Source organism: Podarcis melisellensis (assembly GCF_964234715.1).
Source record: "Podarcis melisellensis genome assembly, chromosome: 8".
NCBI classification, from domain to species: domain Eukaryota; kingdom Metazoa; phylum Chordata; class Lepidosauria; order Squamata; family Lacertidae; genus Podarcis; species Podarcis melisellensis.
Window position 1 is genome coordinate 26,399,109 of NC_138540.1, and position 25,042 is coordinate 26,424,150.

The window sequence follows — 25,042 nt, forward strand, 5'->3', positions numbered from 1 at the left end:
GCGCAAGTGTTCCCACGCCATGGTCCCGAGCGTTCAACCTCTTTTCCCACCATGCACCGCGGCGGCACTACCAGCGCCCCACCTCCCGTCCTTTACCTCCTTCTCTCCCGCCCGTCTGTCAAGGGAGGCGGGCCTTCGCCCCGCCGGAAGTGAGCCCTCGCTGCGCCATCTCTATGGTAACGGCGGCCAGAGGCGGGGCCGCCGAGCCGGAAGTTGGGACCGGGGAGACAGGAGCCTAGGGTGGGTATTTGCGAGCGCCCTTCCTGCCCACTCTACCCCACAGAGGCGCCCCCTTCTCTCCTCCCACCCGGCGGCGGCTGTCCTAAGTAGCCACGTGACTTGGGGGGGTTGAGCGGGAGGGATGGCTCTCTAGCCCTCCCAGGCCCTTCTCTCTGGTATGGAGGACTAAAGGTGTGGGGATAATGGGGGGGGGAGGGAGACGAAACCGTGGGGTTTCCTATCTGGGGCGGGGGCAGAGTCGAGTGTCGTGGGGGGGGACTGCGAGAAGCGCATAATGGGTGGCAGGAGAGAGGGGGCTTAGCCCTAGTGCGATATTACGTGGTGACAGTTGCAGGGCGGGGAGGGGGGAGGGTCCCCTCTTGGAGGGCAGAGGCCTGTGGAGGGGGGGGCATACCTATCTTGCATATGTCGTTTTCGAAACCGCCTCCTGCTGAATTCCCGTCCAAGCTTTTCTCGGAGGAGCTTAAGCTAAGGCGGCATTCGTGGTTGTAGTGGTTCAGCGCAGTGGACTCGTAATCTGGTGAACCGGGTTCGCGTCTCCTCCACATGCAGCTGCTGCATGACCTTGGGCCAGTCACACTTCTCTGAAGTCTCTCAGCCTCACTCACCTCACAGAGTGTTTGTTGTGGGGGAGGAAGGGAAAGGAGAATGTTAGCCGCTTTGAGACTCCTTTGGGTACTGATAAAGCAGGATATCAAATTCAAACTCTTCTTCTTCTTCTTCTTCTTCTTCTTCTTCTTCTCCCTGACTTGAGTGGGGATTTGGACCTGGGTTGTCCCAGGTCTCCCCTCAACACTCTTTAACCATTTAAGTGTGATGGGGGTGCATCTGTCTTATGTGGGGGTGGGGGCTTGCTGTGTTTAGATCCTTGGTGACGACTGTCCCACCATCATCGTCAACGGAAACCTCCGCTCTCACCCTAATCTCATTATTTCTGTTGATGTACTTTGGGGAGGCTAACAGCCTAGTTGATGAAGCGCGCAAACAGTTATAAAACCAAATACAAATGTTTTATGCAATTATTTCAGTTTTACAGAGCTATGAGTTATAGCCATTGAATACACTATGCCGTTGTGAAGTGGGCGAAAATACAAATGGTCATGGGTAGCAGGAATTCTGCAAGTCAGGATTCTCATTGAGGGCAAACGAAAGGGGATGGGACTCTCTCTTCTGCGTCCTGCTTGTGTGTGAGAAGCTGTCTTGTTCCCAGTCTGCATTGGTTTGTGTAACTCAGTCTTGCCTATGCCAGTGTTTTTCAACCTTAGGTTGCCAGATGTTGTTGGACTGCATCATCCCTGACGGTTGGCTAAGCTGGCCTAGGATAATGGGAGTTGTAGTCCAACCTAGCCTAGCCTGGTGAATAAACCTGAACCTTTCTCCGCACAAAACATGTGCAACCGATGCTCCTAACACATGTAAGAAGTTCCCTTTCAATGTACCAGATCACTGGGACATCTCACTCAGTGTTGGCTAAATGTTGATGGAGAGTTGCTTTGCAAAGTTTCAGAAAGGGGTCTTCTCCATCCTCCCATCACACATACACACATCCCTATTGATTGAACCTGAGATCTTTTGCATGTAAATATTATTCTCCTGAGCTACAACTCTTATATATTTTGTTATTAACCATGATCTGGAAGGGAACCTCCTCTGAGTATTAGATGCTGTTAGTGACAGCAACAAGGGAAGGGTCTGCTTATGAGCTTTCCAGAGGTAACTGGCTGGCCTGGAAGTTTGGATGAGTATCTACCATGATAGTTTAATGGAATGGAGCAGGGATGCTTCTTAGGACTGGGTGCTCAGGGCTGTTTGCACAAGAAAACAGTTGCTTTCATGGGCTTTTTTTGTGAGACTTGTAGAACCTGCTGGAAGTTAGAATGCGGGATTACATTGGTCTCTGCATGAAAAAATGTTCTGATGATACTTGAAACCTGTTTTGGTGGTGTGGATGTTCCAAGAAATAAAACTGGAAATGTTTCCTATGCAGATTAGAGTATTTTCTGATGTCCTACAGAATAATCTAGTTTAGCATGTTTATTTTTAGGGATTTTTTTTGGTGGAAAAATAAAGGCCAGTGTTTATTGCTGACATCTCAAAATGTGAAAACCCCTGCCCCAATTTGAAAAGATATTTTTCTAATACATCTATATATTTGAGTAGGAATAATAACTTCAATACAATTTCTTGTATTTGATGACTAGTCCATAAAATCTTATGCTGTATAAAATTTGTTAGTGTATGCCATAAGATTCTTTGCTGTTTTTGCTGCAACATAGCTGGCACTCTATAAATCTTTTCTATGTTACACTAGCCAAACATCATTCTTCTTTGGGTTTGAGATGAATGTTTTGCCATGTTGTCTCCTGCCTGTAGTCCCTGGCTTTATGTATATTTGGGGAGTGAAATCTGTTTTAGGATCATTCTTACAGGCAAGTCTCATTGAGTTCAGTAGGAATCATTCTGGGTGCATAGGATCGACACTTTAGCCTTCGGGTAAAATAGGTTTTTTCAGTGTTGTCATTTTCCTACAAAGGTTTGAACTGAAACATTTTCCAGTGTCCTGAATTAATTAGGATGAGATTTGGCATATTTTACTTACATTAAGTAAACAAAAATAATACACATGCCATATTCATTTTTCACACCATTTAAGTATTTCAAAAGTTTTTTCAATGCCTCAAATCAGCTGTCCCCAAATATTTGTGTTTTCTTGGTGGGGAGGAGAAATCAGCAAAGCACATTTTTAATGTGGTTTTATATGTTCAAACAAATTCAGATCTTGGGTTGGATATCATTATTAGTGGACTGTTTGTCACCGTTTTAAGGCATGGCAACTCCTAATTTCTTTTACATTAGTTACATTTTAAGGAGACATTGGGAATGGTTAATGCACTCCTTTTAGCAAAAGAGGTGAGAGGCTATTTATGTATGCTTCCTAGGAATAGTCACCTGAAAAATGTTAATTACAACTTTTGAAAGTGCCTGGTTTGATTGGTGTTGGCTGAGTTCACAAGCAGCCCTAAAATTATGGCTTACCAATCAGGGATTTGTTCAGCCTAAATAAATCACAACCCTAGCTTTAGATATAATGCAAAGCCACTCCTTTCTTGGTTTATTGATCTGCTCTTGCCAAGGGAGAAGCAAAGGGGAAGCAGTTGGGCTGAGTGTGCTGGCACATAGTACGAACGCATTATGGTTTATTCAGCTAAAAATCTTGGCTTACTGTTATGTGCAAATGCAGTCATTGTGTTCATTCATGCATCATTCATTATAACTGGTTTGATGAAGATTCATTTCCAGAAATGGAAGTTCATCCATAGTGAAATAAAATGGTGGAAAATATTCTGATTTCTGATTCCACCAATTGCTCTCCTTAGTTACTGTTAGGTATTCACCCCCTTCCCCCTCAGTTTCCTTGACTGAGGACCATTTAAACTCCATCCAGGTGTCTGCTTGGCAGTCCAGTCTTGCAGCTCACATGGAGCTTTGGGAAAGGGATGACCCCTGTGCTCAAAGTGAGAGAAGAAAGGGATTTGGGTGGTTAGGCCAGACTCAGGTATGCCCCCTTGAAAAGAAGCAGGATGGTAATCATCATCATCATCATAAATTATTTATACCCCGGCCAGGACCGGGCTCAGGGTGGCTAACATCAAAATATAAAATACGTTAAAAACATAAAGTCAACCAATCGATTAAAATGCAGCTTAAAATCAGATTAAGATCAAAATAAAATCTGATGGCAACCCACGAATTATAACTATAGGGGTTGGGGACATTAAGTGCTCACCAGGCCCAACTGAGGCCACTTACATGCAGGGTCTTATAAAAGGATCTTATGAAAGGAAGATCTTATAGAAGGAGGGGGGGTCAGACTGGGCCCTGACCAAAGGCATGGTGGAACAGCTCCGTCTTGCAGGCCCTGCGGAAAGATGTCAAATCCCACAGGGCCCTGATCTCTTGCGGCAGAGCATTCCGCCAGGGCCAGGGCCTGGTACCCAGCCCCGCCCCACTTCAGTGGCTGGGATGGCCTCAGTCCCTCCAAATCTATCTGCGTGGAGGGTCAAAATGAGTTTTAAAAGAGGAAGTGGCAGTATTATCATCAGAGTTCTCTGAAAGGCTGTAAGAATTGTAGGAGTCTAGAATGGAATCAAAGTTTCAGGGCTGCAATGGAGGTGAAAGGGAAGGTGGTGACCATTGCAGAAAGAAGCAGCCAGGCCTAAGACTGGGGACCTTGAAACACCTGTATTGCAACTTTCCAATGTCTCATCCTAGATTTTCTCCTTTTGAAATCTCTCCTGTACAGGTTACCTGCAGGGGGGAAATGGAGATGAAACGGCTAAGCGTCTCCCTGGTTGTGGTTTTGTTCCTCGTCCTGGTCCTGCAGATCTTGTCTGCTGTCGATTTTGATCCATATCGGATCCTTGGAATCAGCAGGACAGCTAGTCAGGCGGACATTAAAAAGGCCTATAAGAAGCTTGCCCGGGAATGGTGAGTGATTCATGAAATGGAGCTGGAATCACAGTGTATCATGCTTAGCTGCTGTGCTGAAAAACCGCCCGCCTCCTCCTTAAAGGCCTGCCAACCTTTCTTATCATGTTGTGCACAGCTGTAGGCAGCATGAAAAACGAGTGTTAGTTGGGGTAAAGAACCCAACCAGAGCCCAGAGGTCCATAGATGTTGACTTACTAGCGAGCCATTATTTTGGGTTGCTGCCAGTCCTCCACCTTCTGGCATGCACAGAGGGCTTGGAAGAACATCAGGGTTATCCCTCATTTGTGCGGGGTATGGAGGAGTTAAGAAACAGTAGGAGTCCTTCTGTTTCTTCCCTGCTGAAGAGCTTCAGCTGAAATTAGACCTTCTGGGTGTCCTGCTTGCCAGATAGCTGGATGCACTTGCTCCTGTTGAGCTGCTATATTTGTGGTTGCCTGCACAAGCCCTAAGGACAGAAGCAGCTCTGTGCTGTTGGTAAAAAGGGAGCCAGCAAATCAAGGTGCCTCAAGGAGGAATACTAGGGAAAGTACTAGGGACGCGGGTGGCGCTGTGGTCTAAACCGCAGCCTCTTGGGCTTGCTGGTTAGAAGGTCCACACGATGGGGTGAGCTCCTGCTGCTCTGTCCCAGCTTCTGCCAACCTAGCCATTCAAAAACATATCAGTGCAAGTAGATAAATAGGTACCACTGCGGCAGGAAGGTATTTCCATGCACTCTGGCACTCGTCACAGTGCCCCGTTTCACTAGACGTGGTTTAGTCCTGTTGGCCACATGACCTGCAAAAGCTGTCTGTGGACAAACACCAGCATCCTTGGCCTGAAGCGAGATGAGCATCGCACCTCATAGTTGTCTTTGACTGGACTTAATTGCCCAGGGGTCCTTTAATTTTACCTATCTTACTAGGGAAAGTATGTGCTGGAGGTCAAAGGCAGGGAGACCTAGGTAGCAGAGTCTGTTGACTTTGTCTTTGCATATGAAATGTTTGCGCCTTAATTAGTGCCAATTCTCTCTTCGCATCAGGAATCGACCCCCTGTAGTAAACCTGTTCAAACATCAAACAGATTAAGCCTTAGTGACATATTCTTTAATTAGTGTCAGTTCTGCCTGCACAGTGCCAGGGTTGAACTAAACCCAACAGCCTTGTGATCAAACTGCTCATGGTCTTGTTTTCTTTTCATTCCAGGCATCCTGACAAAAATAAGGACCCAGGAGCAGAAGATAAGTTCATACAAATTAGCAAGGCTTATGAGGTATCGGGCACATTTTTCTAACTTTGTGTTTGCATATTTGAGTATTTAAGGCTTCTGTTTTAAATGCAGCCTTTACTGTAAAGATGGGCAGTCCTGCCTCTTCCCTTCCCTGGTTCTGGTGTTCTAATTTAATACCTGCTACAGTTTTACCCTGGCATGCCACACGTGTAAATCCATAAATGTTACAGTGCCCAAAGTGATCACACTTGAGAGTAAAATCTTACTGAGTTTCAATCAATCGTTTTATTTTTGTACATAATTACAAAAGATACATAATTAGCAAAAGTAGTCATGCACATTAAATAAAACACCAAAAAGTACACATTGAGCAATTTCCACTTAAATTGTAAAAAGATAGAAAGTAAAGATACAAAAATTTAATATCAGTAACAGCAGCAACCCCCGCCTCCAACAAAACTCCCTAAACAGTACCCCAGCCCAAGAGTCTGTTCAGCAGCCTCGGCTTTCGTAGCTGGAGTCAGTCAGGGCCCCACCCTCCCAGGCCAGGTGGGAAAAAGCCTGCAGGGCAAAGAGCAGGTCTTCCAGGACTCACAGGCAAGGTGGTTTAACAGGACTTGCTTCTTAGTTAACTGGGTATAATCATGGTCTAAGGGGCAAATTAGATGACTTAACAGGAGATAAGAACAAAGGAAGATAGCTACCATGGCAATATCCATTGATAGTCCCATCTTCCTTGGGTTTGTCTTCCCTAGGGGTAGCCAACATGGTGCCCTCCATATGTTGGACTACACCTGCCATCATCCCTGGCTGGGGTTGATGGGAATCGAACTATAGTCCAATCCCCGTTTAAATCATCTTGTGGCAATGGGTTCCATGAGTTAGTTACATCTTGTGTGAAGAACTGCTTTCTCTTGTCTGTCTTGAATCAGCTGGCAGTCAACTTCTTGGGTGTTACTTAAGTTTTAGTATTATGAGGGGGTGTTCTAGCCCAGCTTTCCCAACCTTGGTGCTTTCCGGATGTTTTGTACTACAACTTCCATAATCCTGACCAGTGGCCATGCTAGCTGGGGCTGATGGGAGTTGTAGTCTAAAATATCAGGAGAGCACCATTTAGATAATGGGCCTGTTTTAGTGGTGGTGGAATTTAGCCATCTGGATAAAGTTCATCACCACCAAAACAGATGTACTTTTGCAGATTGAAAAAAAGAAAAAGCCCCACGAAACTAGGATTAATATGGAAATATGGAGATCCTGGCATGGAATTTTCATCTTGTAATGTCATTGAAAAGTAGTGTTTAAAATGTTATTATCACAGCAATGATATTCCTCCAAGGAACTCAAGCTGGTGTACATGGTTTTCCCTCACCCCATGTTATCCTCACAACAACCCTGTGAGGTAGGTAGGTTAGGTAGGTGAGTGACTGGCCCACGGTCACTCACTGAGCTTCATGACCAAGTGTGGATTTGAACCCTGGTCTCTCTCAGGTCCTAGTCCAAACACTAACCACTATACCACAATACCTGTTCTATTTACATAAGGTCATCCAAATACATTGGGTTGGATCCAGGCTGATTTGGTTGAATTTAGACCCTGTCGAAATAGGCAGGATGCAGTCATGACTTGTTGCAGAGGTTTCATTGGGACGCTTATTCAGCTAACTTAACCGGGACCCAGCCCATTGCTCCTTAGTGTTTTACAAAGCATAAACCGGTAACATACACTTAAGAGCGTTGGTGTTTGTCCCAAACAGATCCTGTCCAATGAGGAAAAGAGATTAAATTTTGACCGCTATGGCGATGTGGGGGAGAACCAGGGCTACCCCCATCAGCAACAGTCCCAGCACCGCCCGTTCCACCACTTCCATGAGAGCTTTTATTTCGACGAATCCTTTTTCCACTTCCCGTTCAACTCGGACCGCCGTGACTCCTCCGACGAGAAGTACTTGCTGCACTTCTCACACTACATCAACGAGATTCTGCCCGACAGTTTCAGAAAACCCTACCTCATCAAGATCACGTCGGACTGGTGCTTTAGCTGCATCCACATTGAGCCTGTGTGGAAGGAGGTGGTCCTGGAACTTGAAGGGCTGGGTAAGAAGAGAAACGTGTTTGGATTTGCATCACCTGCATCCAAAGGGTTTGGGGCAGAAAAATGCATGATTCTACCCTCTCCCTGGCCAGTTTGAAGCCAGTTTGCTCACTAGAAGATGCACGGATGTAGGGTTTAGCTAATCTCCAAAGGGCAAGTACCCCGCACCCTCTTGAGACACATAAACCACGTTTACACCATACATTTAAAGCACTATGATGCTCATTTAAACAGCCACCCCACCCCCCAAAAAATCCTGGGAGCTCTAATTTGTTAATGATACTGAGAGTTGTTAGGAGGCCCCTATTCTGTTCTTGAGAGATACCATTCCTAAAATTCCCTGAAATCAATGGACCTGATTTTGTCATGTCCATGAATTTCAGTGGGTCTTTCTACTGGATTCAACCCAGGGTTCTTGGTTTACTTGTAAGGTTGTGGTGGAACAGAGGTGGCCTCATAGGGTGCTGAGTCAGGCAATTGAGGGCTTTGCAGGACATCACCATCCATTTGTATTTGGCCTGAGTTTTTCTTTCAGAGTCTGGCTGCGTCTTCCCTGGGCTGCAGCTGCAGTAATTCAAAAGCAGTGTGCTCTGAGAGGGCCACTCCAATGTGCCTTGTGAAATAAATGAATTGAGCTACAAAAGGCTATTGTGGAGCTAGTGTTCTCACTCACAGAAGAGGTTTCCCGCTGCATGGCTGCATGATTCCCTGTTCTGGCCTTGCCTGCTTCCAGTCATCCTGTACTGAGGATTGTTAGCCCCCCCCCCCCTCTCTCTCTCTCTGTGCATTGGTGGTGACTGGATTGTTCCACTCCCAATTCAGTGACAAAACAAAACAAATCCTGCCCAGAGAAGAGGCTTTATGAAACATCACTACTCTGGGGCATTCATCTAACTTCCTTGCATTACATATTCCATTAATATAAACAGTGTGGGTTGTATTTGGCTGAGCCCTAGTCAGATTAGACCTGCTGAAATTAATAAAACCTAACTTGATCATGTCCATTTCATATCACCTGCACAACTGACTTCCTTCTTCACTTGTTTCTGGAATTCTTACTGTAAAAGCAAAACTTTTCAGGGGCAAAAGTGTGCCTTGGCTCGTAGAAGATTGAGTAAACGCTGCCCTGGTTGCTGCATCAAGCCTCTGCATCAAGTCCAGTTCTGTTGGAGCCTGAGGCTTGCCAAGGAAGGAGGGAGTGCCTAGTCACTGGTCCTAGCCAAGCAGAGAGTATGCAGGACCTTGGACAGCTCCAGGGAGCCCTGCTATGGTAGCTATGGTGTTAGAGCAGTGTTTCCCAAAGAGGGTGACATCACACAATTTTTGTTCTTTTTGAAGAAGTTCTTTTGGAACCCATTTGGGCCATAAGCCACCATTTCTTCTCCTTTGAGGTCTCCTCTTCATATTCTTACATTTGAACAGGAATATCTACCTGTTTTGAACCTGTATAATGTGGTTACTGGGAGCCTCTTTGAAGGTGCACTTCCAGCACCAGTCAGCAGGTTGGCACAGAAAACGCATCACCTTGCCTGCCAGACCTCCTTTGAACTTTGACATGTGTCAATCACCTGCTGTCATCAGGTGACTGATAGGTGGGTGGTCCTTCGTACCTGTCAAATGGCCCACAGGGGGACTTGGACCCGGTCCCCCACCTCTGCTTTCACACAGAGCTCATAGGAAGCTGTCATAGGAAGCTGTCTTCCATTGGGATTGGCTATTGGTTCGTCTAGTTTGGTATGTTGACTGGCAGCAGTTCAGCAGAGTTGGAGATGTTAGGAATTGGACCATTTTTATGCAGTACTTATTCTCTACCACTGAGCTACAATTCTTCCTTTACTGCTTCTGCTGCTGCAGAAAATGCACTGTCCCTTGAGGCTCCTAGATGCTACAGTAAACATGTGATCACAGACTTCCAATGTTTTAGATTCCCTGAAGGTGTTGGAGACCGTAGGAGAGAAGATTAATTTTTCTTTATGGTATCCTTCCTTCCCTCATTCAGGAGTGGGGATTGGCGTTGTTCATGCTGGCTATGAGAGGCGCTTGGCACATCACCTAGGAGCACACAGCACACCATCCATCCTGGGACTTATCAATGGGAAAATTACCTTTTTCCACAATGCAGTTGTTCGGGAGAATTTGCGGCAGTTTGTGGAAAGCCTACTTCCGGGTAACCTTGTTGAGAAGGTGATTATTGCCTCCTGATTTATTTTAAGCTCCTCTTTGCTATTTTCTGTTTTTGTTTTCCTTAGCATTTTATTACAGACTTTGTAATCCCCCCCCCCCAAGATATGTGCCACCTAACCTCTTTCCCAACGCTCTCAGATCTTCTGTGGATATTTGGGGGTCTCTTGTGGATTTCGGAATTACTCTGTTCTCTATACAGTGGGGGGCTACATAATAGCCAGAACAGGGAAATGGGTATTGATTATTCAGTCTCATAGGATCCTGGGTTTAAAGTGAGTTGTCGCCAAGTCTAGAAATCCCATCCTTTGGTTAACAAAGCTCCTGTGGCAACTGATCACCCATTGGCCATGTTTCTACAGAATGCAAAAGCCAGGATCAGTTCAGGATCAACCTCGCAGATAAGCAGAGTTACCGTGGCTTGTTTTGCCTAAGGTTGGCTTTGTTTTTCTAGCCACTCCTCCTAGGCACCTCTGTAGCTGAACAACCATCTGGATCAGGGTGCTGGAGCAAACCAGTATAAAGTCAAAGTCATGGGTTTTGAGGTAACAAGGAACCATGCTTGATGCAAGCCAAGTTTCTTAAGCCAGCTTCAATCCATGATTTTATATTGTGGTTTGCTGGTCACAGGCAAACCATAGTTAACTGACTGAATAGGTTTGGATGTATAAACAAACCACAGTTGAGTTCAATAAACCATGGCTGTACAATACTGTTGTGTCTTTCTGTGCTGCATTTAGTTGGCACTAACATCAGGAGGCCCATGTATCTCCAGCCACAGTATTCCCCAAATGGTGCCCTCCAGATATTTTGGATTACTCAGCCCCAGCCAATGCAGCCATTGGGAGCTCCAGTCCAAAACATGAGGATGACACCAGATAGGGAGAGGCTGTCCTGGCATACCATGTCATTTGGCCCTTAGATGCAAGTTTGCAACCTACCCTTTTAAAAAAAAATATGAATCTGAAGCAGCATTCAGTGTTTGATTACTGAGACTGATCATTTCTGTTTTACATTGAAGATTACAGATAAAAACTACGTCAGATTCCTGTCGAACTGGAAGAAAGAGAACAAACCCCACGTGCTTCTCTTTGATCACATGCCCCTCGTCCCTCTGTTGTACAAGGTAAAGGCTCTGCTCTGTATCTGGTTTTTGCCGCTTAGTAAGAAATGGGGCAGGGGAGGGGAGGTCCTCTGGCTTCCTTTGTTGGTGCGTATCTGTATTAAGATGTACCAAAAGGAACAGAGTCATGGCACCGTAAAAACAATAAGCTTACTTTGGCATAAGTCATCCTTTCCCAACTTGGTGCCCTCCAGGTGTCTTGGATTACAACTCCCATCAGCCCCCGCCAGCACAGCTGGGGGAGACTGGCAATAGCTTTGTGGACCATTTTATCAGATGCCTCCTTTCTGCGGACCTGGAAGTGCCTGGATCCTCTGAAACAGCCTTCCAGGGGCTCAGTATTTTGCAGTGGTGTCCAGCAGTGGCATACCATGGGTTGCTGGCGACCAGAGCGGGGCAAGTGTTGCCCCCCCCCCTCCGTGGACTGGGCAGCTGGAGTGGAGGCGCATTCTGGGAGGCATGTGCGGAGCCCGCAAGGCACGTGGTTTCTGGTGCTGATGGTGGCGGTTGTTGCATGCCTTTTTGGCTTGGCAGCTCCATCACCATCCGGCATGGCCACCTTCACCAACCACAAGGAGAAAGAGGTGCCACCCCAGCCTTGAAGGCCTGGCCTGGGCGCGGCGTTGCTCCGAAAGGTGACAGGAGCTCAGCCACGCAGCCTCGATGAGGGAGCCTGTCATGGGGGCTTCTGGTTGCACCCCTCAGAATTACACCCAGGGCCGCTGCCCCCCCTCTGGCCACGTCCATGCTACACCACTGGAGTAAGGGACCACAGAACAGAGGTAGAGCACATTATATGGATTCCAGAGGCCACAGGGCTCGATCTCCAGCTGTCAAAGTAGGCTGTACTCGATTAGATGGACAGTAGAAGGCAGCTGCATACACTTGGTTATTGCCGCTGTCAAAGAGACCCTGCCCTAGTGTCACTGGGGGCTAAGAAGTCCAGAGGAGGAAATTGTGAAAGCTTTGGAACGAACATAAGAACATAAGACAAGACTACTGAATGACTGGCCCATCCAGTCCAGCATCCTGTTCTCACCCTGGCCAACCAGATGCCTGTGGGAAACCCGCAAGCAGGACCTGATCACAAGAGCACTCTTAAATCCTCACCCCACCCCACCCCACCCTGTGGTTTCCAGCAGGGCTTGGCAAATCCCTTCCTTCCATCAACCCCTGGTCTGTATTCTTTTCTGTGCAGAACTGCATGCACACAACTAGCAGGCACATCTCCTTGTCATTCGCTTCCTTGAATGTGGGTATGGCTGTAGCTCAATGGTGAAGGCCCCAACTTTAATCCCTGGCATCTCCAGACACTGGAGAGCCACTGCCAGTCAGTGTAGACAGCACTGAGCTAGATAGACCAACGGCCTTGACTTAGTAGAAGGCAGCTTTCTATGTTCCTGTGTAACAGTAGAGTGAAGACAGTGTGGGTTCCTGTCTATGTGCTGCACGTAATGTACCATGTAGCCCAACTGCATCCACCTCCCCTTTCTTTCCAGCTGACAGCGTTTGCTTACAGAGATTACCTGTCCTTTGGATATGTGTACGTTGGGCTCCGAGGTACAGAAGAGCTGTCCAGCCAGTATAACATCAACGTCTACACGCCCACCATGATGGTGTTCAAAGAGCACGTTGATAAGCCTGCTGATGTCATCCAGGTACGGTATGGCAGCCGCCACACAAGGCTGCTTATGCGAGAACTCTGGCCTTAACAGGCAGGTGGCCAACGCTCAGCCTAACTTGTTTCTACGGTGTTGATAAGGATGCTTCAGATAGCTCCATCAGTCTCCATGACAACTTACAACATCTTGTAAGCAAAGCACAGATCCTTACCTTAAAGAAGTTGCAATCCAAATCTAGACTGTTGGGGACCTGCAACAAAAGTTTGCAGTGCAGATGGATCCAGTGTTAGTCCTACTCATAGTAGACCCACTGAAATTAATGAACATGACTAACTTAGGTTCTTTTATTTCAGTGGGTATACTCTTGTGTAGGACTAAGACTAGATACAACCCACTCTGTTAAGGACTGCAGACCTTACTTAACTAGGGCTGCAATCCTTACCAAGTTACATGGGAGTAAGCACCATTGTAAGCACATGATTAGGGTTACACTGTTTAGTCATTAAACAATAATGAAATAAAATTAATCAGGAAGTTCATATTTAAGGGCATTCTGGCTCCCCCCACCCTTTGGCCAGTTTGGTTTGGGCGTGTTTTTGTGGGACAAAGAGCGATGGGGCTCGCCTTTTAAATATATATATATTCTTTCTAGCAACACATAAGTAGTTTTTGTGTTATTAAATTGTGAGTTTATCTGGCAGTTCCTTCCACATCTCAGAAGGGTGTATACCTTGATGGTGGTCTGTAATCTGCTGAAGTATTTTGCAAATGTATTTAAAATGCACGTGAATCATCAGCTGAAAATTCTGTGGTTGGTTGATGACTTGTTGGGGGTGTGTGTGTTGTTTTCCAGGCCCGAGGCATGAAGAAGCAGCTTATTGATGACTTCCTGTCTCAGAACAAGTTCCTCATGGCATCTAGGCTCACCAGCCAGAAGCTTTTTCAGGAGTTGTGTCCTGCGAAAAAGTCTCACAGGCAGCGCAAGTAAGGCTCGTGGTGGTAGTGATGCTCCTCCATAGTATGTTTGGTTTTGTAAGGGTTATTTGGGGACTTTCAAGTCCCATCATAGAATGGGATACCGAGAGCTGCTGGAGAATCTAGGCCTAAAAGAATTTGCAGCTGGAAAAGCAGAACTCTGCAGCTGTAGATGCATTACCTTAACCAGTTTCAAGTATTTTTGGGGTTGCACAGTAAAATTGTTGGGCAGGTTTTGTAAGGTAAGGTGAGTTCAGAGTGACTTGACTTCCCTCCCTGTTTTATGGAATCCTCCCCCCGCCCTTTTGATCGTTCTGCAGAGAAGGTATTTGGGGTTTTTTTTGCGGGGTGGGGTGGTAGGAATTTAATAAGAGAGATTAGCTTTCATTCTCTTTCTTCCGTAAACAATTCTTTATATGAGCAGAGTCCAGATTGTCCCAGTAACGTGCAGGAACTAAGAACTGCAATTTGCAAATCCCTGTCCTCACGTGACCTCCAACCAAGCAAGCCTTGCTCATGCTGAATGCTGAAAGAGAGCAGAGTGCTGGTTTTTTCAGCAACTGTCAAACTTGGACTGGGCTTATATAGAAGCAACAGGGTCTGTTCTGATTGCACTTCTTCAGTTAAAGCGTTCAGCCCATTCCAGCAGTCTTACTCAAGCCGCCCAGGGAAGAATCTGGTTGTACTGGGTCTTCTGTGATGGAGTTCTTATAAGTCAGAGGATGGCAATGTGACATCCTTAGGCCAGAGGGCACAGCTACCATGGGCTCACTTTGCGGACTTGATTCTGGGTGTGGCCACGTGTTCAAATTCCCTTCTGACTCAGGAGTCCTCAACTTCAGCACCTGAAGAAAGACGATCTGACTCAAGGGTCATGATAATGTTGCCATTCCTCTACCAAACTAGTAAAGCCTACAGAGGGTCCCCAACCTCTTTTCCATAGTGCGTTCCTGCGCAGCCTTTCTGCAGCTCTGAGCAGCTCACAAAAATAAAAATACTCCAATAGTTAGCAGCAAAGGTGTGTGAAAACAGCATCTGTCGAACAGCTACAAAAATCACACAACCTTAAGCTTAACGTGTCAGGCAGTGCCTGATCAGAAGAACACAGCTAGCGCAGGGGTTGATAAAAGGGGAGAGGTGATCTCAAAAGAGAGAGGGGTCCCCAGGGCTTTAGAAACCAGGTTGGGCTCAGAAACATACTTGCATCCAGGGTGATGGATACAGCCTGGGCTGAACATATGCAGGCCAGGTTCTACACTAGCGCAGGCTTCTGAGTTGTCTTCAGACCAGCATCCTCCAGAGGGCAGTGCAGTCCTCCAACCTCAAGGTTAGCATGGCTCAGCTGCGTGCAAAGTGTTTACAGAAAAAGAAGTCCCACTGCAGAGTCCCATCACACGGAACATCCCCACAGGCAATCTACAAGATTCATTGCTCCCCAAGGCCATGGGCTGCCTGAATCCACCCAGTGCTCCCCCCCCCCCCACATTGCTCCAAGGCCTTCTCTTCTCTCAAGAGTTCTCGGACTTTACCATAGTAGCTAGCCTTGGACAGAGGGGCTTGTCCTGGCCTCCTCCAACATGGGCAAAGTAAAATTGCCTTGCAGATTCTCTTTGCTGAAGCCAGGAGCTTGCTTGAAATCTCAGGGGGAGGGGAGCATATTTTCTGTTGAGGGCCACATTCCCTTGGTGGGTAATCTGACAGGGGCCACTGGCTGGCAGTAGCTAGAACCAGAACTAAAAGTGGGTGAGGCTTCCATTCTCTCTCTCTCTGACCCTTTTCCTATCTCTGTCTTGCCTCGGAAAGGACAGGTTTCTCTTGCCAGAGGACTGAACTGATGGCTTACAGACAACTTTCAAAATTAGGCTGAGGGCTGCAGACTACCCGCCCCTAAAGCAGAAAGGGTTGGAGTCCAAGTTCCATTGATTCTGGCTGCATAGTGTTCTGGTTCCAGCCAAGTGACTTGGGAAGGAGTTTGAGCCAGTGTGGTGTAGTGGTTAAGAGCGGTAGACTCATAATCTGGTGAACCGGGTTTGATTCCCCGCTCGTCCACATGCAGCTGCTGGGTGACCTTGGGCCTGTCACACTTCTGTGAAGTCTCTCAGTTCCACTCACCTCATAGAGTGTTTGTTGTGGGGGAGGAAGGGAAAGGAGAATGTTAGCCGCTTTGAGACTCCTTCAGGTAGTGATAAAGCGGGATATCAAATCCAAACCTCCTTCTTCTTCCCTGTGAACAGTTGCTGTCTCTTTGGGTGTGTGGGTTTGCGGGTGTTTGCCTTCAGTATTGTCAACTAGTCCTATTACGTTTCTGAGAGGGCAGTAATTATCTCTTCCCTCGTGATGTTCTAGGTACTGTGTGGTCTTGATTACCGGCGAGGGCGATAAATACACTGTGAGCTATGAAGCCTTTCTGGCTTTTGCTCTGGCCAACACGAAGGACACCCTGAGGTTTGTGCACATCTACAGCAACTACCAGCCGCAGTTTGGGCACACTTTGCTAATGGACGACGAAAGATTCCACGGGAAGTCAGCCGTGAGTGTCCTGCCTGTGTCCTCCAGCCCAGCTGCATCTTGCTGGCTCTTTCTAATTCATTGCAAAACTTTCCTTTTGTCCCATGTTTCCTGGGTCAGTTAGCAGCACTTCAGGGAAACATTGTAAGAGAGCTTTATAAAAAAATAATGATTTGAAATGTAAAAAAATTGAACTGAAAACATAAAAAATGGGTTGAGATGAATCATAAAGCCCTAATTTCACTGCCTTGTCTGCAGGCTGGATCCGCCCAATGTGACAGTTCTTTTTGGCCTAGCCAAAATGGCCTCGGAAGCCAAACGGGGAGACTTGGGAGGCCTAAGTAGGCCAGTGGCCTAGAGATTCTCCTCCTCCTCCCCACCACCACCATTTTCTTGTGGAAGCGTTTTCTTGTAGAAGGCCAGGATGGGAACATAAAGTGTGTGGGGGTGGGGGTGGTTACAGGGCTGTGAAAAATAGGGATTAAGTCCATGCATCATTTTGCCACTGCCCGTTCAGGCAGAGGAACTGAGTGAGTGAGGCAATGAATCTCCAACTGCAGGTGATGGCAGAAGGCCAGGTAACTCCCACCTGGGTGTAATGGGCCAAAGACACCACTTCTTTATCTGTGCTGTGGGGCAAAGATATTGGTGTTTCGCAACTTTGACCTGTTGCAGGATCTTCGCCAGACCCAGTTGAACATAGCAGAGCATACACAGACTTCCAGAAGCAATCAGTTGCAGGAAGGAAGGAGGAAGCAGGAACAAGACGCTGCTACTAGTAACTTGGTTACTTAGATGTGTTTATTATTTACAGCAGACTCACAAGTTACTATATACAAGAACAGAAACGGATCTTAAACTAGCTCTCTTAACAAACTCCAAACGACTCTCAGAACACTACACTGACCAACACACTACCCAGTCAGGGAAGGTCATGAGTCATCATGCCTGTGTGGAGACCTTAACCAATAGTAGAGCTATATCCAAGGTCCCATATCTCTAGGCAGAATAACCCCCTCTGCTCAGTCTTCTTGGCCTTTGGCCAACTCTTAATTGCTTTGTGTGAAGCTGCACATAGGCAAAATCCCAACAAAAGATTTCCTGTTGCCTGGAGCTTCAGGCTTGGGGCTCTGGGTTCAACTGAAGCCCTAAACCTGCTCCTTCTCCCCTGGCTAGACACACTCTTGGAAGCCACGGCTGGTTTCTCTAAAACTGTATTGAAAACTCCCCCACAGCAACTTGTGGTTTAACCCTCTGCTTCTTGCCCAGGTGGTCATCTTGGAGAGGCGCAACAATGCCGGGCGAGTAGTCTACAAAGCCCTCGACGAGCCCTGGAGCGGCAGTGAAGAGGACAACTTCATTCTTCTGGACCTCCTGGATCAGCTGAGGACAGACCCAGGCATTCTCTCTTCTGATACCATCCTGCCAGACTTAAACGATGAACTTGCTCCTGTAAGCATTGTGGGCGTTTAACAGGATACAAGTGTGTGTGTGTGGGTGGGTGTGTGTGTGTGTGGGTGATGGGATCTCGGTGCAAAAAGCCTTCAATTCTCTACATCAAGATGAGTAAATAGACTCACAGCCTGGCGCTAATACATTTCCTTGGACATAGCTGCGCATGCTTTAGGCTGCTATCCTCTGTGCACTTACCTGGGAGTAAATCCCATCGGATGCATTGGGGGTTACATCTAAGTAGACCTTCATAGGTTTGCTGCATTCATTTAAATGCCAGAATAATGAACTGCAGCTGTAAGCTGATGGATCGGAATCACCCTTTCCCCTCTGCTCTTTCGGTGTGATCACAGGTTTTCTTCCTCCGATGGATCTACTCTGCCATCGACTATATATCAGACAGCTGGGACAGCCTCTTTCACAGCAACTGGTATGGATTCTGTATTAATAGCAGCCTTTCCTTGACTCACATTTTTGGAGTGTCAAAACCAGGGGTGGCCTTCTAACATTTAGGCATGTTGCGCCGATTCCCATGAAGATGGCTCAGTGGCTACTAAGCCAAATGGCTGTGTTCCGCCTCCACATTCAGAGACAATAATGCTTCAGAATACCAGTTTCTGAAAACCACAGGAGGGGAAGAATTGCTCCTGTGCTCGGGTCCTGCTTGCCAGTTTCCTACCAGTATCTGGGTGGGAACAGGATGCTGGACTCGATGGGGCAGTGGCTTGATCTGGCAGGGCAGGTAGAGCAGGTACTTGTTTAGAGAGGAAGGGAGCAGGTCTGATAGCTAGCCGGGAGCCTAGGCAGCTGGCAGGGGGGAGGAGCAGCGGATATTAGAATCCAGTGGCTCTTCAGGGTCACTGGCAGTGAGGAGATCTGTAGGGAGAGGGGGCTTCCAGGTTGAACCCGGACAGGTTCTCTTCTAATTCCTTCTGTTTGCATATTCTGGATCTTCATGTATTTACCACGATCCCCTATGATAAAGTGTAAAATTTGCATGGAATTAGAAGTGTTCAAGACAAAAGTTAAGACTGTCAAAGCGGTTTGGGCCAATTTTGGGTGGGCCGCTGGTCAGCGCTTTGGGTGGAGACATTCTGCTTCTTGACCACTAGGAGTTGCTCTCCCTCTCCTGAGCCATTAGTAGACCACTGCGTTTGTATTATTGCTGCTGCCACCTAATATTAATAGTGATCCCCCCCCTGAAAATATATTTGATGCAGGCTATAAAGCATGCCTGAATGTGCAAAACAGTGTAATAACAATTCTAACCTTTGTAGCAAAATTCCTCTCAGACCTTGGGCCGTTGAGGGAGCACAGTACTTCCTAAGGGGCACAAGAGTGAGGGAACTGGAGAGGACAGCAAAGATGGACAGAAGGGAGCCAATTCTTGTATTGGTTCCATTTTCACCTCTCCCGGGAGGCAGCACATTCAGAGGTGGGGGAAGAAGGCACAGGCTGCGGATTTGGTTTGACACCGGCCCTCATTGGAGATCCTCTTTTGCAGGAGAGAAATGATGCCCCTCTTATCGCTGATCTTCTCAGCCCTCTTCATCCTTTTTGGGACCGTTATTGTTCAGGCTTTCAGGTAAGCAGCCGTATGTAGTAGATAGGTAGGTATTTTTTGACCTTTAAAGCCCTTCACGGCCTAGGACCCTCGTACCTACGGGACCGCCTCTCCCGGTATGCCCCACGGAGGACCTTAAGGTCCATAAACAGCAACACTCTAGAGGTCCCGGGCCCTAAGGAAGTTAGATTAACCTCAACCAGAGCCAGGGCCTTCTCAACACTGGCTCCGGCCTGGTGGAACGCTCTGTCTCATGAGACCAGGGCCCTCCGGGATCTGATTTCTTTCCACAGGGCCTGTAAGACAGAGTTGTTCCACCTGGCCTTTGGCTTAGAATCAGTTTGATTCCCTCCCCCTCTTTCTTTTTCCTTTCTCCTCCTGTGAAGAGGCTGCATCCTAATTTTTTAATGTTGTATTTTAATTTTGTTTCTTAAATTGTATTTTAATCAACATGTTTTTATTATTTGTTGTTAGCCGCCCTGAGCCCGGTCTTGGCTGGGGAGGGCGGGGTATAAATAAAATTTTTTTTTATTATTATTATTATTATTATTATTATTATTACTACTACTACTACTACTACTACTTAACCACATCCAGGGCTGGCTGGCCGGCCCGCTCATGAGGCAGGCTGAGGCAGCCACCTCAGGCGGCAGAACCCCAAGAGGCGGCACCCCTGCGGGCATCCCGGCACCACTGCCAATGGCAGAGAAGTGGCAGTGGCTTCTAGCGAGATCTTGCTGGAATCTGTTGCCGCTTCACGAGTGCCACCTGCAACCCATGTAAGGGAGACTTTGGCAACAGGGGAACACCTTCCCATTTTGCCTCAGGCAGCAAAATGGGATGGGCTGTCCCCCACCACATCTTCCAGGCAGTTCACAAACTGAAGATGATAAAGTACAATCATTCAACCGATGGAGGCGCCAAGTGAGCTTCTCTAGGGAGAGCTTTTCAAAACCAGAGCGCCAACATTGGAAAGACCCCATTCTCTTCTCTGCTTTCCCCTTTGTTTTGTAATCTCACCACTCCCACCTCCCCCATTGCAACCTTTATTGATTTTTAATGTTTATTAACTTCATTGGGTCTTCTCTTAGTATACCAGCATTAGATAAAACCCAAGCTCTGTAGGTGGTTTACATAGAATAAAATGAAATCTTTAATAAAAACTAATTTTAAAAAATAGTGTAAACAGAAGACCTAATAAAATTATCAGGATATAGATAAAATCAAGGGGTTTTAAAGCAAATACTCACAGTAAATGGAAAATGGAAATAACGGTGTTTCTGTGCGCTGCTCTGGTTCGCCAGAAGCGGCTTAGTCATGCTGGCCACATGACCTGGAAGCTGTACGCCAGCTCCCTCGGCCAGCTAAGCGAGATGAACGCCACAACCCCAGAGTCGGTCACAACTGGACCTAATAGTCAGGGGTCCCTTTACCTTTTTAGACACACAATAGTCACACTGCAGATGAATTGATCCGACCCTGTCCGTGACCCCCCAGCCTCTTCCCCGCCTGAAAACACAACTTGCTGTTTTTCAGTGACTCAAGCGACGAGAGAGATTCGCCTCCCACCAAGAAGGATGAAAACCCTCCGAAGGGCGAAAAGAACGACACAAGTTTCACCAAAGATAACAGGTTTCTCCTTAGTTCAGCCTTCACCAGCCTGGAGTCCTCCAGGTGTACAGGACAACAACTCCCATCAGCCCCAGCCAAGACAGCCAGTGGTCAGGGATGGTGGGATCTGTAGTCCAGATCTATCCGCAGGGCACCAGGTTGGCAAGTGCTTCCGTAGCTTAGCACTCTGCTTTCCTGGGGTTGGCCTTTGTGTCTCCTGGGCCAGAGGCAGTGGCCAGGGGTCTAGAAGCGTAGCCTTCACTGGAGGTGATGGAGATGGACTCTTGGGCCTTGTTTGCCCCTTGCCAGCAGCCAATTTCTGACCTGGGCTGCCTGTTGAACTGGGGCAAGGTCTCTGTCTCAGGCCCTGCTGAAACGCAAACCTTTGCATGCCTTCCACCGCAGCGTGAGTGGGCTTTGGCTCAGTGATGGAGCATCTGTTCTGCCTGCAGCAGTTCTCCAGCTCAGTTCCCAGCAAGCTCCTCTCTGAAACCCTGGAGAACTGCAGCCAGCCAGTGTGACATGATCTGCAGCAGCTTCCTCAGGCTTCCGTCCTCTCAGAGGAGACATCTGAAGGGGGTTTGGGAGGCTTGTTGGGCTGAGAAGGTCGGGCAGATATGATGAGAGCGAACGAGGATGGAAGAAAGCAGAGAACCTTCTACTTGACTTGTCTAGGGGAAAGTGACTGAAGGTGTATGTGCAGCTGAAACTGGGGAAAGGCTGCAAGCTCTCTGGGCTGGAGCATCTGCTTTGCATAGAATTGTAGAGATGGAAGGGGGCCTAGGGGTCATCTAGTCCAACCTCCTGCAGCGCTGGAATCTTTTTGCCCAAAGTGGGGCTCGAACTCACAACCCCGAGATTAGGAGTCTCATGCTCTACTTACTGAGCCATCCCAGCATGCAGAAGGTTCAGTCAGACAGGTTCAATCAGAGATGACAGTAGCAAACTACATGGACCCAAAAGGTCAACCTTCATAGAAGGCAGCTTCCTCCAAGAAAGCCTTTTTCACAGAGGCTTTTCTTGAAGCCGTAGAGCTCTGTGGACATATAGATGCTAAAGTTCTGCTCCTTCCTCTTGCTCCCATGCAGGTGGCTCTCCTTGCTTCCTGCTGAGCCTCTTCTCTCTCCCCTTCCCTCTCAGGATCCCCAAGAAGGGCTTTGTCGAAGTGACCGAGCTGACAGATATCACCTACACAAGCAACCTGGTGCGCCTGAGGCCTGGGCACATGAACGTGGTCCTGATCCTTTCCAACCCCACCAAGACGCCTCTCCTGCAGAAGTTTGCCCTGGAGGTCTACACTTTCACTGGGTGAGTGTGGGGCACCGTCACTGGCCAGAGTTATGTTGGAGGTGTGTCATGCCGTGGGAGAAAAAAGGCATTTTCAGCCTTCCAGAGTCTAAATGGAAGAGCAGGACGCTTATTTCATTTGTGATGATTAGCCCGTTTACAGTCTTGAGTCACTCTTGCAACAGCACAGTGAAGTTGGTCACCTTTTGTGCCCATTCTGTAGATGGGAAGCTTGAGGCTGCAAAACGGTAGTTGGGCTGTGCTGAAATCGGGCTTAAAATCACCTCCTCATCCTGGTCCTCTCCATTTTTATCCCTTGGGTCTTTCCTTTGGCTTTTGGAAGGCTGGGGGAGGCTATTTTTTGAAACCCCGAAGAGCTGCTGTTGGTTAGTGTCAACAGTACTGTGCTAGATGGACCAGTGGCCTGACTCTGTTTCAAGGCACCTTTCCTATGTATCTTCCTCACTTCAGATGTCTGGGGAGGACTTGACCCTATATCCACCTCTGCCTTGGATAGGAATCCCTCACAGTTGTGTGGTTGTGGCGCCAATTTCAAATGGGAGGATGTCTCATTCCTCTGTGTCAGACATGCTGCTTGTTTGCAGGTCATAAGTAGATCCAGGAAATGGGGCTACTGGGTGATGGGCTAAGTCCCATTGTGGCCTTGGTTGGGGTTCAGCAGGGTCTGAACGAATTTGAATTGCTTGAGGCGGTGGGGTGGGGTAGAGGACAGATCAATTTAATCTGCTTTGAGTCCTGAGGAGCTCCCCCTTCCCTGGCTGGAGGCATGCAGGAACCAGTGAGCCTACCCTGGCAGGCAGGGTCACATAACCAGCACTTGAGTCTCCAGCCCAGGCCCTTCCCTCTCCAACTTTGATCAAGGCAGTTGCTTTAGCTCAAGAATGTGGCTAACCATTTTTGGCCCACGTGCCATATTCACCCCAGCCAGCCTCAAGCAGTGTGTGTGGCCACTCCACACTAGGGGCATCCCAACCGCTCCACTTTAATTTTTCTCTTTTTTCCCACCACCAAAATTATGGGGTCTTAGAGGGCCGGAAAGCTTGGTTTGGAGGGCCAGAGCCAGGGGGTTAGACGCTCCTCCTCCCAGCTCTTCTGTTGTTTTTCAGCTTCTAAGCTTACAGTGGCACCTCGGGTTACAGACGCTTCAGGTTACAGACTTCGCTAACCCAGAAATAGTACCTCAGGTTAAGAACTTTACTTCAGGATGAAAACAGAAATCGTGCAGCGGCGGCACGGTAGCAGCGGGAGGCCCCATTAGCTAAAGTGGTACCTCAAGTTAAGAACAGTTTCAGGTTAAGAACGGACCTCTGGAACAAATTAAGTTCTTAACCCGAGGTATCACTGTACTGGGTTCTGATCGGGATGCTAGAAGTAACACCTTTAACTATCTGCCACGAATGCTTCAGCTGAGATTCCTGCATTGTGGTGGGTTGGGTTTGGGGGGTCGCTTCCAACTCTACAATGTTACAATCCTCTCCCGCATCCCTTTTCCAGGAGCAACTGCCTCCACTTCTCCTTCCTGAACCTGGACAAGCATCGGGAGTGGCTGGAGTACGTCCTGGAGTTTGCGCAAGACGCCGCCCCCATCCCCAACCAGTACGACAAGCACTTTCTGGAGCGCGACTACACGGGCTACGTCCTGGCCCTGAACGGGCACAAGAAATACTTCTGCCTCTTCAAGCCTCGCAAGTCGGAGGAGGACGGGGATGCCCCGGGGATGCCCTGTGATGAATCTGACCTGGGGGAGGTCCGTGGGAAGTCTTCCTCTTGCAGCCCGGGGGCGAGGTCGGTGAAAAACAAACTCAACAAGCTCTCCCTGTGGATGGAGCGTCTGTTGGAAGGGTCCCTGCAAAGGTTTTATATTCCCTTGTGGCCTGCGCTAGACTGAAAAAACAACAGCAGCGGCATAAAATTTTGAAAAAGGAAAAGAAGAGTTTTTTCGAAAGAGAATCTCTATCTCAGCAGAGACGTTGAAAGAGGACAACTGCAAGCATCTCTCTTTCGGGAGTGTCGGAATAGACGGTAGCTTTTTAGATGAATCCTCCTAGGCTCAGTGAGTTAGAAACATCCTTCCCGCGCCTTTGACCTAGGAGCGATCGTGGCGGCGAATGCACTGGCGCCTGCTCTTCGTACCAAATGGTTTGAATGCTTGGAAGCCGTACAATCAAAACAGGTTCACAGTCGGTGCCCCTGTCCCCAACCCCACCCCAACCCCCACTGTCCCAGCCTGCTCCAGTTCCGCCTCTGGGTTTTTCTCCAAAGTCGATGAAAGCCTTGCTGCTGTGGGAACTCTCTTCTTTGCCTATGGATGGTTTAAATGTTTTTGGTTTTCTTTTGCTGCCACTCTCCCCCCACGCAGTCTACAGAGAGCTGTAATCATCCCTACCTGTTGGTTTCCCACACATGCCCCGTTATCCTTTGTATGTACCAAATAGCTGACAGGGCAAGATGTGTATAAGGGCGGGGAGGGGGGGAAGGTACTAGCAACCCACTTGCATGCCCCCCTCCAGCCCTGGGTGCAATATAATCCAACAGGTAGAGTTGACCAGCTCAGCCTTCAGCAGGGCAGGGAGTGGCCAGCTGAGCCACAAACACTGTACGAGAAGCAATGAGCCATTTTAAAAATGTATGTCCCTTTCGATGCCTTCCTGCTTGCTGTCTGGTTTGTC

General features: G+C 47.9%; 1 protein-coding gene across 4 annotated transcripts; it reads left to right on the forward strand.

The window, feature by feature from the left end:
• Nucleotides 1–94: 94 nt before the first annotated feature.
• DNAJC16 (DnaJ heat shock protein family (Hsp40) member C16) lies at nt 95–25,021 on the forward strand. 4 transcript variants are annotated; one of them, XM_081923561.1, is made up of 15 exons: nt 95–240; nt 4,544–4,728; nt 5,913–5,979; nt 7,692–8,031; nt 10,029–10,213; nt 11,232–11,336; nt 12,833–12,991; nt 13,809–13,939; nt 16,277–16,460; nt 17,708–17,890; nt 18,244–18,320; nt 19,395–19,475; nt 20,991–21,086; nt 22,206–22,373; nt 23,868–25,021. In XM_081923561.1, exons 2-15 carry the CDS (start codon nt 4,562–4,564, stop codon nt 24,259–24,261), a joined length of 2,337 nt encoding a protein of 778 aa, XP_081779687.1. In that variant the 5' UTR covers nt 95–240; nt 4,544–4,561; the 3' UTR covers nt 24,262–25,021. The 4 variants fall into 4 exon arrangements, with proteins under 4 accessions (XP_081779687.1, XP_081779688.1, XP_081779686.1 ...); XM_081923562.1 differs by lacking the exon at nt 95–240 and adding an exon at nt 248–395; XM_081923560.1 differs by lacking the exon at nt 95–240 and adding an exon at nt 1,626–1,655.
• The last annotated feature ends 21 nt before the right edge of the window (nt 25,022–25,042 follow it).